Below are 13,374 nucleotides of genomic sequence, written 5' to 3'. Positions count from 1 at the left end.
TTACACATTTTTCAAGATATCTCGAGACAGAAAAAAGATCACGATAAGTGTTTTTCGCTATTTTGATGACAATTTATTTAACTTTTAAAAGACCTATTAAAACTTTCATATTTCTATTAAAATTTGTCAAGAGAAATCTCAATATATAAAATATATTAAACAACACTTTATGGCATTCATATTACTAATTGATTTGCTTCGAAGTTATATATTTTGTAATGCACGGAAAAATTAAATTTACGTATATAAACTTCCACTTATTTGAGTGAGTTTTGGAAAATTTTGATTTTTTAATTGTATATTATCAAATAAGCCCTCTTGTGGTGGACCATAAAATTCTAAAAATAATTTCGAATTGTGTCTCGGGGTCACCGAAGCTGTAATATGATCCGTTCCACCCGGTTCTTAATCCATCACGGTTTGCAATGTTTTATTCACAAATTTTAAGTGAATAGAGACCACTGCTGTTTCACCAAAACACAACTAATGACACTTAAATCGATGTTCAAATTATTCAACTGAAAATACATCAAATTTCCCATTAATTAGACTCTCACCTATGAAGTCTTCGAACTTTAATCCGTTTCTGTCTACAGTGTTTTATATTGACAAATTTCAAATGCACAGATACCAATGCTACTCCATCAAAACACCCTTATGAAAATTGAAATTAACATTTATATTAATTACTTAGAAAAAAACTTCATTTTCCAGTTTTTATAAAAATTTTGCATTTATTATTCGATTAGATCTACATCAAAAATTTTATTTTCTCAATTTTACATGAGTATTTTTTAGTTTTACGTTATTTGAATTTATTTCGTCTTTAACTTGACTCCATCCCATCGAAGCCATCGAATCTAAATCCGTCTTCTAAAAACGTTATAAATTTTAAGTGTATTGACAACATAAATAAGTGAATTGATAAGTTCTCCATTTTTTGGAAACAATTATGATTATATCAGATACATCGTAATAAAATTTTAAAAATCACGAAAATAAGAAGAAATGGATCTTGAAGTACAAATTAAAGAAATCAATTTATTTCTATATAAATGACTTTACTATGGAGCTATGGAGCCCAAATCCGTTTCTGTCTCCAATATCCTTCAATAAAAAATTTTAAGTGTATGGAAACCACAATTATTCCACCAAAAATAACCATAAGAGGTAAATTTACATCAATATTATTTGATTGAAAATACACCTGATGTCCCAGTTTTTTTATTATCATGTAATATGAGTAGTTTTCCAAAAAATATTTCAAATAAGTCCATAAAAAGAATGATACAATTCATTTTTAACATTAAAACCATACAAAAAATCGATTTAAATCCGTTACTGCCCACAATGTATTACAAATGTTGCTACCTCAGTTTTGAGTTATAGCAACACTGATGTGAATACGTCAAATCTGACATTTGCTATCAGGAAGTTTGATATTTTAATGGTGAACGTACTTAGAATGTGTTGTCATACGAGAGCTATTTGAGTTATTTACAGATGGTTGAAACATTCATCTTCGTCAAAAAATGGAATTAAATCTCGAACAATTTAGTCCGATCATTTTCAATGACTTTCGACGTGGATTAAACCAACAAGATGAATTTTGTGAAGATCGTCCTAAATCAGCAGTTGTGCCAAAAAACATCGATGCTGTGCGTAAACTGATAATGCCAGTTCGTCATGTGACATACCGTAAAATTGAGCCATACTTGGGCATTAATTCCACTCTCATACGTTCAATATTGCATGAGAAATTAATTGTCAACAAAAGTTGTTCGCGCACTGTTTTTTCGGAATAACTGGACATGTCACTAGCGTTCCATTAGAGCAACTTAACACGATCAATTCTGAATGGTACACCAGCATTTGTTTGCCAGAAGTGTTCGGAAAAATCAGGGAAACCAATCGCGAAAGACAAATCATTCTCCACTACGAGCTCTCAAATCAGTTCAAACAAAAATGTTTTTGAGCACACACACATTCACAGTCCTTGTTAGGTACCCGATTATTTCTTCTTATTCCCGCAGATCAAAAATAAATTGCGACTTCAACGTTTTTCTACAACAGGGAGCGGCTGATGCGTTCAAATTAAATGGCACCAAAATCGACAATTGGTTGAAATGCATGCAAAAGTGTATTGATCTTAATAGAGTATATTTCCAAGAATAATAAAGCCATATCCAATGATAAATATTTGTTATACGAATAAATAATTATGTGTACAACTCGTACAATCCTTTTAATCACGGTTTAAACCATAAAAACTCTACTACCGGATCTCTCCGGAACATAAAATAAACAAAACAATTTTTCTGAAAAAAGTATAATAAATTAAAATGAAATTCTTAACAATTTCAGTTACGGATCACTTAATATAAACGGGATGACAATAAAAAAAAATCACAATCAACTACTTCAATGTACTGGAGGGCATTGCGTTATCAGTGTACGAAATTTTCGCAAGCACCATAGGCGACTTGGCTCGCATCACAAAAACCATTAAGTGACACGATAAAAATTTATTTATTGTCTATTAAAAGTCGAGGAATCGAAAGCTGTGATAAGTCAGAAAGGATGGCGACGAAATTTTGCAATTGCTTTAGAATTAAGAGGAACCTCTCAACTCAAACCTCCTTAACTTGAAAACCTCTCCAACTCGAAAACAATTTTTGTCTGAAATCTCTTAGCATTCCTGATAAAGTAAAGGTTATTGAAGCCTATGGATCGAAGTGAAAAGAATAAGTAAGATAGAGCAAAACACTTTGACATCCCTAGTAGCACATTGTTAATGATTTTTAAAAATAAAGACAAAATTTCATCTCAATTTTATGAACGTGACTGTAGTCATGAAAGAAAGAGAGAGGCTGAACAACCAAGTGTTGAAGAAGCTACGTTGGAATGGAATATTCAGAGACTCTACTAAATATGTCGTCCATATATAGTGTGAAAAAATTGCGGTTTTAGTAAGAGATATTGAGGGATCAGCGATGTCCAAAGATTTTCCATCTTGTCGGAGGGTCCTTATGATCACTGCTCTGGTCGTCGTCAATGTGCAATAGTCAGTGAATGAATTAGTGGAAGCTAGTACGAGTTTGAATTCATAAAACCAGTCCTAGTAGAATCAGTGTTATAGTGTATAAGCACGCCAGTTTAACTGCAAATTCTTAGGACAAGAAAAAAGCAGTTCCTCTTGAAAGAGTAAAAGGTACTTATTACTAAATCAGTATTAATCAAGTCAAGTTGAGACCCCTTTACTCAAAAAACGGGAATATTATTTCAATATTATTTCAATTTCAATAATATACTCGTAGAATAAAAGTTCCGAAACTGTAGTAGGTACTTTTTTTAGCATCTTATTAGTACACTTACATAAATTTTCTGATTTTTTTTATATAAAAAATATTGTCAAAATATTAGTATATAGTATAGGAAACACCAAAATGGACTAACTTCAATATATTTTCCGAGCTTTCGAATACTTATTTCTTCATCGTCTGGGAAATAATTAATTAAGATTTCCGGTGATTTTGCTATTATTAAAGCTTGTAGAAGTTTTTAAACACATAGAATTCAAAATTCAATATTCAAATTGACTTTAATAATATCAAAATCACCGGCAAAAATATATAACTAGGTGTTGCCCCAGTAACATATATTTTTATTGTAATTATTTTCATAGTTTCTATTAATTGTAATAATAAATATTTTTAATCAAATCAAATTTATTATTCATGCGTTAATCAGAGGTATTACTTTTTGAACAGCTTAATCATAATTTAAAAGTCGTATATTTAGTTTGTTCAACTACTTCGAGGACGTCCTGTACATAAATTTAGATTGTAGCCGTAGGTAATTCATAATTCTATGGCTACGTAAATGGATTTACTTTCCAAATCATTTGTAAAAAAATAGGTTTATAAGAACGACAATTTTTTGCAACTATTAGGAAATATATAAATGATTAGTATTTTTTTATTTGTTGTTTATTAACATTATATCTCCAAGTAGTTGAGAAATTTGTATGTCGCTATGAATTATATATATATATATATATATATATATATATATATATATATATATATATATATATATATATATATATATATATATATATAGCACCCTGCATAACATTATTAATAAAAGTTATTTTAGAAATAAATATTATGGGCCTTTCTCCTATTGACAAACAAAAAATGTTCAAACTACCAGTTGTAAGCAACTAATAAATCAAGTTTTTTAAAGAAAGGAATTTTTTATATTACCAGAATTTAATAGAAAAGGTATTGCTTTTATTTTAAAATTTCTATCGAAAGGCTCATCAATAATTTTATAATGTTTTATAGGAATTTTCTTTAAACATTAGCAGTTATAGTGTAAAAAATAATTCTCTCTAGTCTATAGTTTTATTTTGTGTAGCGTGAAAAGGGCCGATAACGAACCTGTTTTTTACAAATACTCGTATATGTTTTAAACTTGTAAGTATTCTAATTTTTCCTTATGAAATATTATGTTGAACTATTTTTAGTTGAGTTATGGAAAATTTAAGCTCAATCAAGTCAGCGATGCCATGTACATGTCTAGCAACATCTCCAGCATTTACCAACATCTCACATAATTTAATACTACCTGTTAACAATTCACCTTTGCAAGATGGTAAAGAATCATCGGGAATTTTACATCCAGGATTTGGAAAAGAGTCAAATTTTTGGAGTATCTTAGAAAAAGAACAACTTAGTTTTAAAAATATATTGTACCTAGAAAATTCTGATATTGGTAGAGAGTCAGTGGGTATTTTACAAATCGATAATTTGAATCTTCATTTTGACGATGAAAAAGAAAAAGGATCAGATATTATTTTGTCTTCTGTTGAAAATGTTAACAATTCAAGCAAAATATTAGATACTGGTTTTTTAATTTGTAGCCATTCTCCACAAATTGTATCTTCTACATCTCTACATTCTGGCTTATCATTCAACAGTACTAGCTTGGAGCTTCCTTCAAAAATATTCACCCTAACTAAAAGTGATAAAACAAATAGCGTTTTCTCACATAGCCATTCTATTTTTAATAATGCAAAATTTTTTACCACTACAGACCTAGAGGTTAGAAGTAGAGCATATTCACAACCTCAACAAGTTTCAAATAACCTTATTGAAGCGGGACAATTTTTTTGGAGCACCGGAAAACCAGCTAATACTAATAGGATGTTGTCTGAGAATATTCATCCTGGGAAACTAGAATTTGATGATAATAACGATGATATGCTCGTAAGTTTTATATTATTCTGAATGCTTTAAGTTGTTTAAGGGGTTGTTTGATTCTGGAATTTTTAATAATTGTAATTTCATGGAGTAAGATGTTAATCTTAGATCTTCAATTTGAGCTGAACTCGGTTTGACTTAGCAAGGTGCATCAATTTTTAACACAGAATTTTTAAATTTTTGGATTGGCTTCTTCAAATAATAGTTTCTTAGCGCTAATTTTCTCAATGTTTAATACAAGCCACATATCCAATAATTCCTATGATTGCTTGATAAATCAGAAGTTGTCGTCAACACCTCTTATTTTCATTTTATACTTGTTCTCAACCCCTTTCAGTATTTTAGTAAGAATAATTGAGTCACCTAGACAGATACCAATAGTAATGTTTTCATTTCATGTTTCTAATTTATTCCAAATACAAAATAAATGTAAAAAATGAATCACAATGTTAATAGTTGTATTCAAAAATTATAATTCATGTATTTGCTACTGTTTCAGTGAATTTTATTGTCGTATTTTGCAGCATGTTTCTGTCTTCATAGAAAGTAATTACATTGCACAAAAAATCGCCGACGGTTCTTTTTTAAATGGAAGTAAGTAACAGTATAATTATAATATCATTTTTTGTATAAGATTGTATTCATTTTATTATTATTAAGGTTTCAAAAATGGTACGTTAGATTCAACTCCACAACCAGAATGGCCTACCGATATAGATGAAAGTATCAAAAGTGAGGAATCAGTAGATACTTCTGAATCAGTATTCAAAACTGTTGATATACTGTTACCAAATAATATACCAATCAATGAAGAATTTAGTACAAAAAGTTCTAAATCTTCTAGCGCTTCAAGGAAATCTCGAGAAGCCAAAGACATTTTACAAGTAATTTAAGTTTTTATATTTTTAGCAAGTATAGTCTATTTGAAATAAAAAAAATGTCCACATTTCTATGAAGTTTTGATTTTTTTCCAATTTTTGAATGGTTGTGTTGAGTAAATTAGAGTTGTTTTAAAGATAGATTCATAATTACATTTTAAAAGTAGTTTCTTTATAAATCTAGATCTAATTAAGTTTTAATGTATATTGTTTTATTTTTAGTTTATTCTACAATTCAATTGTTACTAATTTGATTTTAATCATATCAAAAAAATGATATTTTTTTTTACAGAATCTTTCAGACATATTCAATACTTCACATATAAGTGAGAAACAAAAATCTGAGGGTCTTTTATTATTGAATAATCTCGTTGAAATGTTAAATAATGCTAATGTCAGCCAAGATGGTGCTTTAGAAGATTCAGGTCATTCATCGATATTACATAATAAATCTTATAAAGACCAACCAAGTTCCAATGTAGAAACAAACTACGAAAAAAAATCAGGTATCACTTCCATTTACTTTAAATAATTAAAAAATAATTTTAATTAAAATTTCAACACCATAGATGGCCTTAGAATCTTTGGAAAACCTACTGACATCAATATCCACAGATACATTTTTGAGCAATCTAATATTATTCGAATTTCTAATTTTCTAATTGTTAGTACGTTTTCGTAGTGTGTCCGGATAGGTAATTCATTATTTGTGCTGTTATGACCTGTTAAATATTTTAATTTAACGACTTTGATGAATAGTTGGAAATGATTTCCAGACAATCTAGCGAAATCATATATAAGTGCATAGTAAAAATCAAACCAGTGTGCAGCATGCCCGGAATTGAATATTATTATCAGAATAGAAGTCGTTTACAGAGTAGAAGGCACTTTCCAGTGAATATGTCATCAAATTATTGCGAAATGCAAGAAACGATAATATAGATTTGATTTCAATTGGCAAGGGATTGTGCATTTTTTTGCTTTGTAAAATATTGAGCCCTTAACTAATTCTAAACGTTGAGTAGGTAGGTTCCTAAGTGGATAGCCGTGCAACGTCCTTCCTGAAATTGGATAAGCTTGCTTAGGAATTAGGCAAACGGATTCAAAGCTGACTAAGGAAAGGAGAGTCAGAATTTTTAATCAATTAAAGAAGTCCCTGCAGTGATCCCTGCTCTCTATTTCGAGTAAATATCTAACAGTTCTCTTTTGTAGCTTAAAGATTCGCTCAAATTGAGTCGCACCACACTTACGCCAGAAGGGAAGGGCATATCGGAGATGCGACTCAATAAGAGCATAATAGACTATTAAGGAGATGAATAAGTTCAGTTCTTTGGAAAACAGAAAGAACTTAATTTAATAAAAAAGGTAGCAGTGTATTTTTATATGATAAAACTTTGGTTGCAGAAACGTTGAGACAGAGAAGAGTAGAATCGCTCCATGATTTAAGGGTGATTAGATCACTTGATAAGGTCCTATGAAGTGCTGTGAGATCAAGGTTGCTCCAAGAGAAACTAATGTCATCTGCAAATAGACAAATTTTACCACAGATGTCTAGATAGGCGATGTCGTTGATACAAAGAAGAAACAAAGTTCTATTGGCTTGCAAGAAGACATCGTTTTATTAACTCTTACAAGCTGACTTTTGTTGGTAAGGTACGACTTGAACCATGCAAGAGGTGTTCCCTGAAACCGTAGTACTGCAATTTGTTGATTAAAATATTGTGATCACAAAAAGTTGTTGCAGTGGAGTGATGGCTGTTTAGGCTAGAGTAGACATTTAATGAACTCGACCATGATGATGAAGAAACTATAAACATTGTCGACGCACCGAGAAAACAAAAAGTTATCCATTAATTTTTTAAATTTGTTGTACTTCTTTGGAAAACATTTCCTTGTATTTTTTCGCAAGATTAACCAAAAGTACTACTTCATTGCCAGATAAATTTCAATTGTAAATTTTTCTTTGTTTATTTCTGTTCCTACAACTTTCTGAAACAATTCATTTCTGAAACAGTTATCTGATGGATAACGTTTTGGTTATACTTTTGAAATCTTGCAGAAAGTGTCTGTTTAACTATAACCAGGAAAATAGAGCAATCTTGTTTATTCTGGGCTTAAACTAGAGTTTGAATCATAGTTTAAACTTAAGTTTAATCTCCAGTTTTACCCTAGGTTATGAAATCGGCCTTTAGTGTGACTTTTTTATAATAGGAATTGTCGGAAACTATTATCAGGTTAACCCGATCCTGAACTGAACTAAATGTTCGTTAACTATCCCGTACACGTTTATTGTTGTTGCTAATGATAATTTGTAGGTGATACAAATAAGAAAAATCATTGTATTTAAGCACAACTTGGCTTTATAGTAGTTTTCGTGAAATCTGCATTTAAGTGTTTGAAATATTGGGTGAATTGAACTTATTAAAAAAAAGTTATTTTTGTTTATTCTTATTTATTTAGATTCCTTAAGAAAGCTTGAATCATCCGGTAATTCGGAAGCAAATACAAAAATAATTCCTGGAAAACTAAATCAAAACAATAGCAACTGTTCTGTTAAAAGTAATGATAGTAATGGATCATCTTCATTCGGAACTAAAAGGAAAACCAAGTCTGAAACATTTGGAGTGAAAAAAGGACCTTTGAGAGCAGTTGTATCAATCAAGGAGATGAAAAAAGGTGTTCTCATTTCTTACCGTTACTATTCTAATATATATTTAATGGTCTATTGTTTTTTTTATATTTATAGGCTCTACTACACCAGAACGACATGAGCACAAAACTGTGCAACTTCAATCAAAGAAAACTAGTACACCTATGAATGTGAGTGTCTAATAATTATTGATACAAATGTTTTTTACATAATTGATGTTAGTTCAAATGAACTGGTTTCGCTTTTATAGCATAAATATAATATTGTAACGTTTTTCGTATTTGTTTACACTCTTTCTATTAGAGGGATGAATTAATAAACACTGTCTCTTAAGTTCTTGATTAATTAACACACTATACAATACACTTAACTTATAATTATTAACTTTAAAATATCATTCAAATAATTTCTGCAATTACTTTTACTCATACGTTTTCTTCACTACGACGATTTATTCAAAACTGAACTAACTGTGTTCACAAAAATCATTTATATACCTAAAGTCTAAAGTCTACAAAAACAGATGAAAGGTGCCGCGCTAATTCGCCGAATTTTAAAATTTTATCTTAGCTGGACAGGACCCATTTCTATCAACGTCAATTTGAATATTGAATTTTGAATTCTATTAGTTTAAAAATTTTTACAAGCCTCAATAATATCAAAAATCACCAGAAATCTTAATTAATTATTTCCCAGACGATGAATACATAAGTATTCGGAAGCTAGGAAAATATATTGAAGTTACTATTCTAATCTCTTTACAATGATATCTTTATTATTAAATTATTAAATAAATTGATAATATTCTGTCAATATATCTTTTGTTTCATTGTTTTAATTAGGAACCCAAATTGAAACCAGTAGCAGCTTCTACACCTACCCTGGTGTATCAAAGTGATATCAGCAATAATAACTCCTTTAAATATAAATCAAGGAAATCCTTCCTAGAAAGGTAAGTTTTTCTATTGTCACATCAGGTACATGTAGGCGTATCTTCAAATAAAACAATAATCAATTTGTGAAATGTTTAATTATTCTAGAGAAATTTTAATCCTAAAATAGTTTAAAATATTGAAAATCTTCAATATTCTATTTTCTAGATCAAACTCTTTGAGTGAGCGAAGTAACCCAGAAAACTTGAGTAAAGAATCAAATGGTACTCCCACAACTTCAAAACCAAGAAGACCAAGGTAGATAATGTCTTAGTTTCAATTCAATTTTTGATTTATTCATTTGTATCTTATTTTATTTTTATTATAATTTGAATAGACAATTGAGAAAACACTGTATGACTAGGAAATTTCGTAATTTGGGTTCTGAAAATTTTCTTGTTATATTAGTTTCAGTGCATTTTCGACTTCGAAAGAAAAAGTTGGTAGCAGTTCCATCCCTACAAGACTTCAAGAATCCCGTAAAATTCTAAGAAGAAATAGTGTTACTGAAGGAATCATTAACATGCAAGTTCGTTCAAATTGTAATAAATTTTCTGGGAAAGAAACGAAATTGATGTCGTCACTTCGTAAAGTTAGAGAGAATTTATTAAATTCACCTTATTATAACTTATTAGTTGATAGCAATGCCAAAATAGAATCAAACGTTGAGAAAAAAGTCACTTTTAGGAAATCTCTTAAATCGTAGGTGAGTATTAACTAAATATATAGGGTGTTCCGGGACGGAAAAAAATCAGGACTGAGTAGATGACGTGAAAATAATGCTGTGACAAAAAAATGTTCTCAAATTAGTTTCTGAGTTGTAGGCATTTGAAGTTGCGAAATCAGAACTTATATTTAAATAGCAAAGAACATGCAATCTTTATCTCACCTAAGGAAATTCTCGGAGAGTGTATTCTTCAAAAATTAAGTGAAACTATACAGAAAAATTTATCATAAGACAATAAAAGCTGCCAAAAATATTCATTATAATAGGAGACTTGCCAATTCTCGCAAGCTTTCTAAAAAAACATGGTCCATTGTGAATGATCTAAGAAATAATTACTTCGTGAATGTAGCCAAAAATGTATGAAATTCTATAACTCCTTCTCATGATATGCTTTTATATTTCCCTGATGCTAATGCTTACAGTTTCTTCTTTATGCCCGTAGTTTTAGCAGAGCTTCGCAATACAATTAATGACAAAAAATAAATATTCATCTGGAAATGTTGAACTTACATTACCTACATATGTTTTCGAGTCTGCCCGATTGCACATTAAATCACCTTACCACTTTAATTAATGTTTCATTTCAAAATGGTACTTTTCCCGATTGCCTCAAGACGGCTATAATTATAAGTCTACACGAAGGACGAGATATAAAAAAAAAGAGTCGAATTATCGCCCAATATCACCACTCCTTCCCACGTTATCTAAGATCATGGAAAGATTTTTGAAAAAAAGGCTTTTATCGTTTCTGTTTTAATTTAAAAAACTTACTACCCATCAATTTGGGTATATGATGCTATATTCTCCCTGCTTAATGATATCTACTAATAATGTTTGTGATTTTTTTAAAGCTTTCGATTGTGTTAATCATAATATTTCAATTTCTAAATTGCAGTACTACCGTTTCAGGGAAACACTTCTCGCATGGTTTGAGTCGTACCTTACCAAAAGAAGGTAGCTTGTAAGGGTTGATACAACGATGTCTTCTTGCAAGCCAATAGAAAGTGGGTGCCCCAAGACTCAGTACTAGCCCCTATTTTGTTTCTTCTGTTTATAAACGACATCGCTTATCTAGACATCAGTGGTGAAATAATATGTTTATTTACAGACAACACTAGTTTCTCTTGGAGCAACCCTGATCTCACGGTACGTCATAGGGCCATATCCAGTGACATAATCACCTTTTAATCATGGTGCCATATATACTAATTATTACCTATTACTATTACCTTTAATTTTGTTAATCATAGTGGTTTTCTTCTGTATATTGAAATTTCATTTTATTTGTATCTTACTTAGTTAATTTTTGTATTTGTTTTCCAGTTTATACAATTTTGTCTACAAATTGTAATAATTTTTTGATTATAAATTATTTCTCTCTCTATAATTATTTCATCAAATATTTTGGAAAACACTGAAATAAATTGAAACGTCAATTTTTATCTTTCTTTTATAAAAAATTATTAGAAAAAACTAAAAAAACTATATATAATAATAATAATAATAATAATAATAATAATAATAATAATAATAATTTTAGGTCTCCTGTTTTAGAACTAGTTCTTTTTAAATAATTTTTTAAACGAGGAAAAAAATTGACGTTTCGAAATATTTCATATTTATTTATTTTAAATTATACACTCAATCAAACATTATGAATTTTTAATGGATGAATACGTATGATCATTTAGTGTGTTTGACGGAGTAAAAAATTCCTCACTACTATCTGAATGCCAGGGGCGGCTCATGCCCAATAGGGCGATTTTTAGCTCGTTGAATATGCCAAATCAACCGTTCGTGATGAAATATTTACAGAAGGTATTGAAAAACAATCAAACATTTCTAATTGAGCTAAATACTGAATACGGGAAAAAATTTAAATGTAGAAAAATTCAGTTGGTTAACCTACAAATTATCAAATACAAACAAAAAAAAATATACCATGTTTGGAGTGGGCACCTTGCACTTCTACACACTTCCGGAGTCTACGGAGAATATTCTTTGAAGATAATTTAGTAGATCTATATTTTTTAATACTTCTTGTATTTCCAATCACAATTTATGATAATTTTCTTCAGAATATCTCTTTATGGCGAACAGTTTCCTTAGCATGTACAACAACCAAAAAATATACATATCTCCTAAGCCATAAATTTTATCGTGTTGAACAAAGAGTACCTACCTTTTTGTTGAAAATTCGATTGAAAAATTTATTTTTGCTATTTTTAGATTGTACAGATTTTCCCTGTAAAAATTATGGATTTTTAACCATTGCGTATGAGCCGCCCCTGACCTTCAGATGGCAACGTAGAATTATTTATTTTGTCAAACACACTACGTGGTCATACGTAATCACCATTGAAAATTCATAATGTTCGAATGTATAATTTAGAAGTTCTGATTTTGCAACTTTAAACGAGGGGTCGTATGAGAAAATTTTTTATAACATTATTCTCTAGTATTATTCTCACAGTTGAGGGACATCAGTATTAAATAGAAGATGAAAAATCCTGAGTGAAGAATTGGATTTTGAACCGAAATTTCAGTTCAACATCGATTTTTTTGTTGTGGCTTGTAATTTTTCATCATATTAATTATTTTTGAATATTTACTATTAATATTCCTATACATAAACTTTTTAAAATTAGTGTATATCCTTACTAACTATTATGTTTTAGTTTCGTACATTTCAAAATTTAATTGTTTTCAATGTTTAGGGAAAATCGAAGAAGGTCGGGAAAGAAAATGTTGGTTAGTGGTTAATGGTTAATTTTTCGAAACGATAACATTGTGATACTGCAGGCAGAATTTCATTATGTTTGTGTTGTTTTCCATTTTAATTTTTTTAACTAGATTATTTAGTAATTCACACATTTTTAATGTTTTGTAAAATCTAATGAATAAAATTTTTGGAAATAAT

The 13,374-nt window shown here is 29.6% G+C and overlaps 1 protein-coding gene across 1 annotated transcript; it reads left to right on the top strand.

Annotated features, from left to right (window-relative positions):
* The first annotated feature begins 3,984 nt into the window (after nucleotides 1-3,984).
* Nucleotides 3,985-13,374, top strand: LOC130900591 (uncharacterized). Its single transcript, XM_057811290.1, has 13 exons — nucleotides 3,985-4,025; nucleotides 4,159-4,286; nucleotides 4,350-4,481; nucleotides 4,532-5,273; nucleotides 5,792-5,861; nucleotides 5,928-6,151; nucleotides 6,438-6,651; nucleotides 8,606-8,821; nucleotides 8,892-8,965; nucleotides 9,638-9,747; nucleotides 9,896-9,985; nucleotides 10,136-10,433; nucleotides 13,172-13,374. The coding sequence occupies exons 4-12, from the start codon at nucleotides 4,539-4,541 to the stop codon at nucleotides 10,431-10,433; spliced, it is 2,031 nt and encodes a 676-aa protein (XP_057667273.1). The 5' UTR covers nucleotides 3,985-4,025; nucleotides 4,159-4,286; nucleotides 4,350-4,481; nucleotides 4,532-4,538; the 3' UTR covers nucleotides 13,172-13,374.

Source organism: Diorhabda carinulata, chromosome X (assembly GCF_026250575.1).
Source record: "Diorhabda carinulata isolate Delta chromosome X, icDioCari1.1, whole genome shotgun sequence".
NCBI classification, from domain to species: domain Eukaryota; kingdom Metazoa; phylum Arthropoda; class Insecta; order Coleoptera; family Chrysomelidae; genus Diorhabda; species Diorhabda carinulata.
Note: the sequence above shows the minus strand (reverse complement) of the source record. Positions and strands in the feature narration are given on the sequence as shown.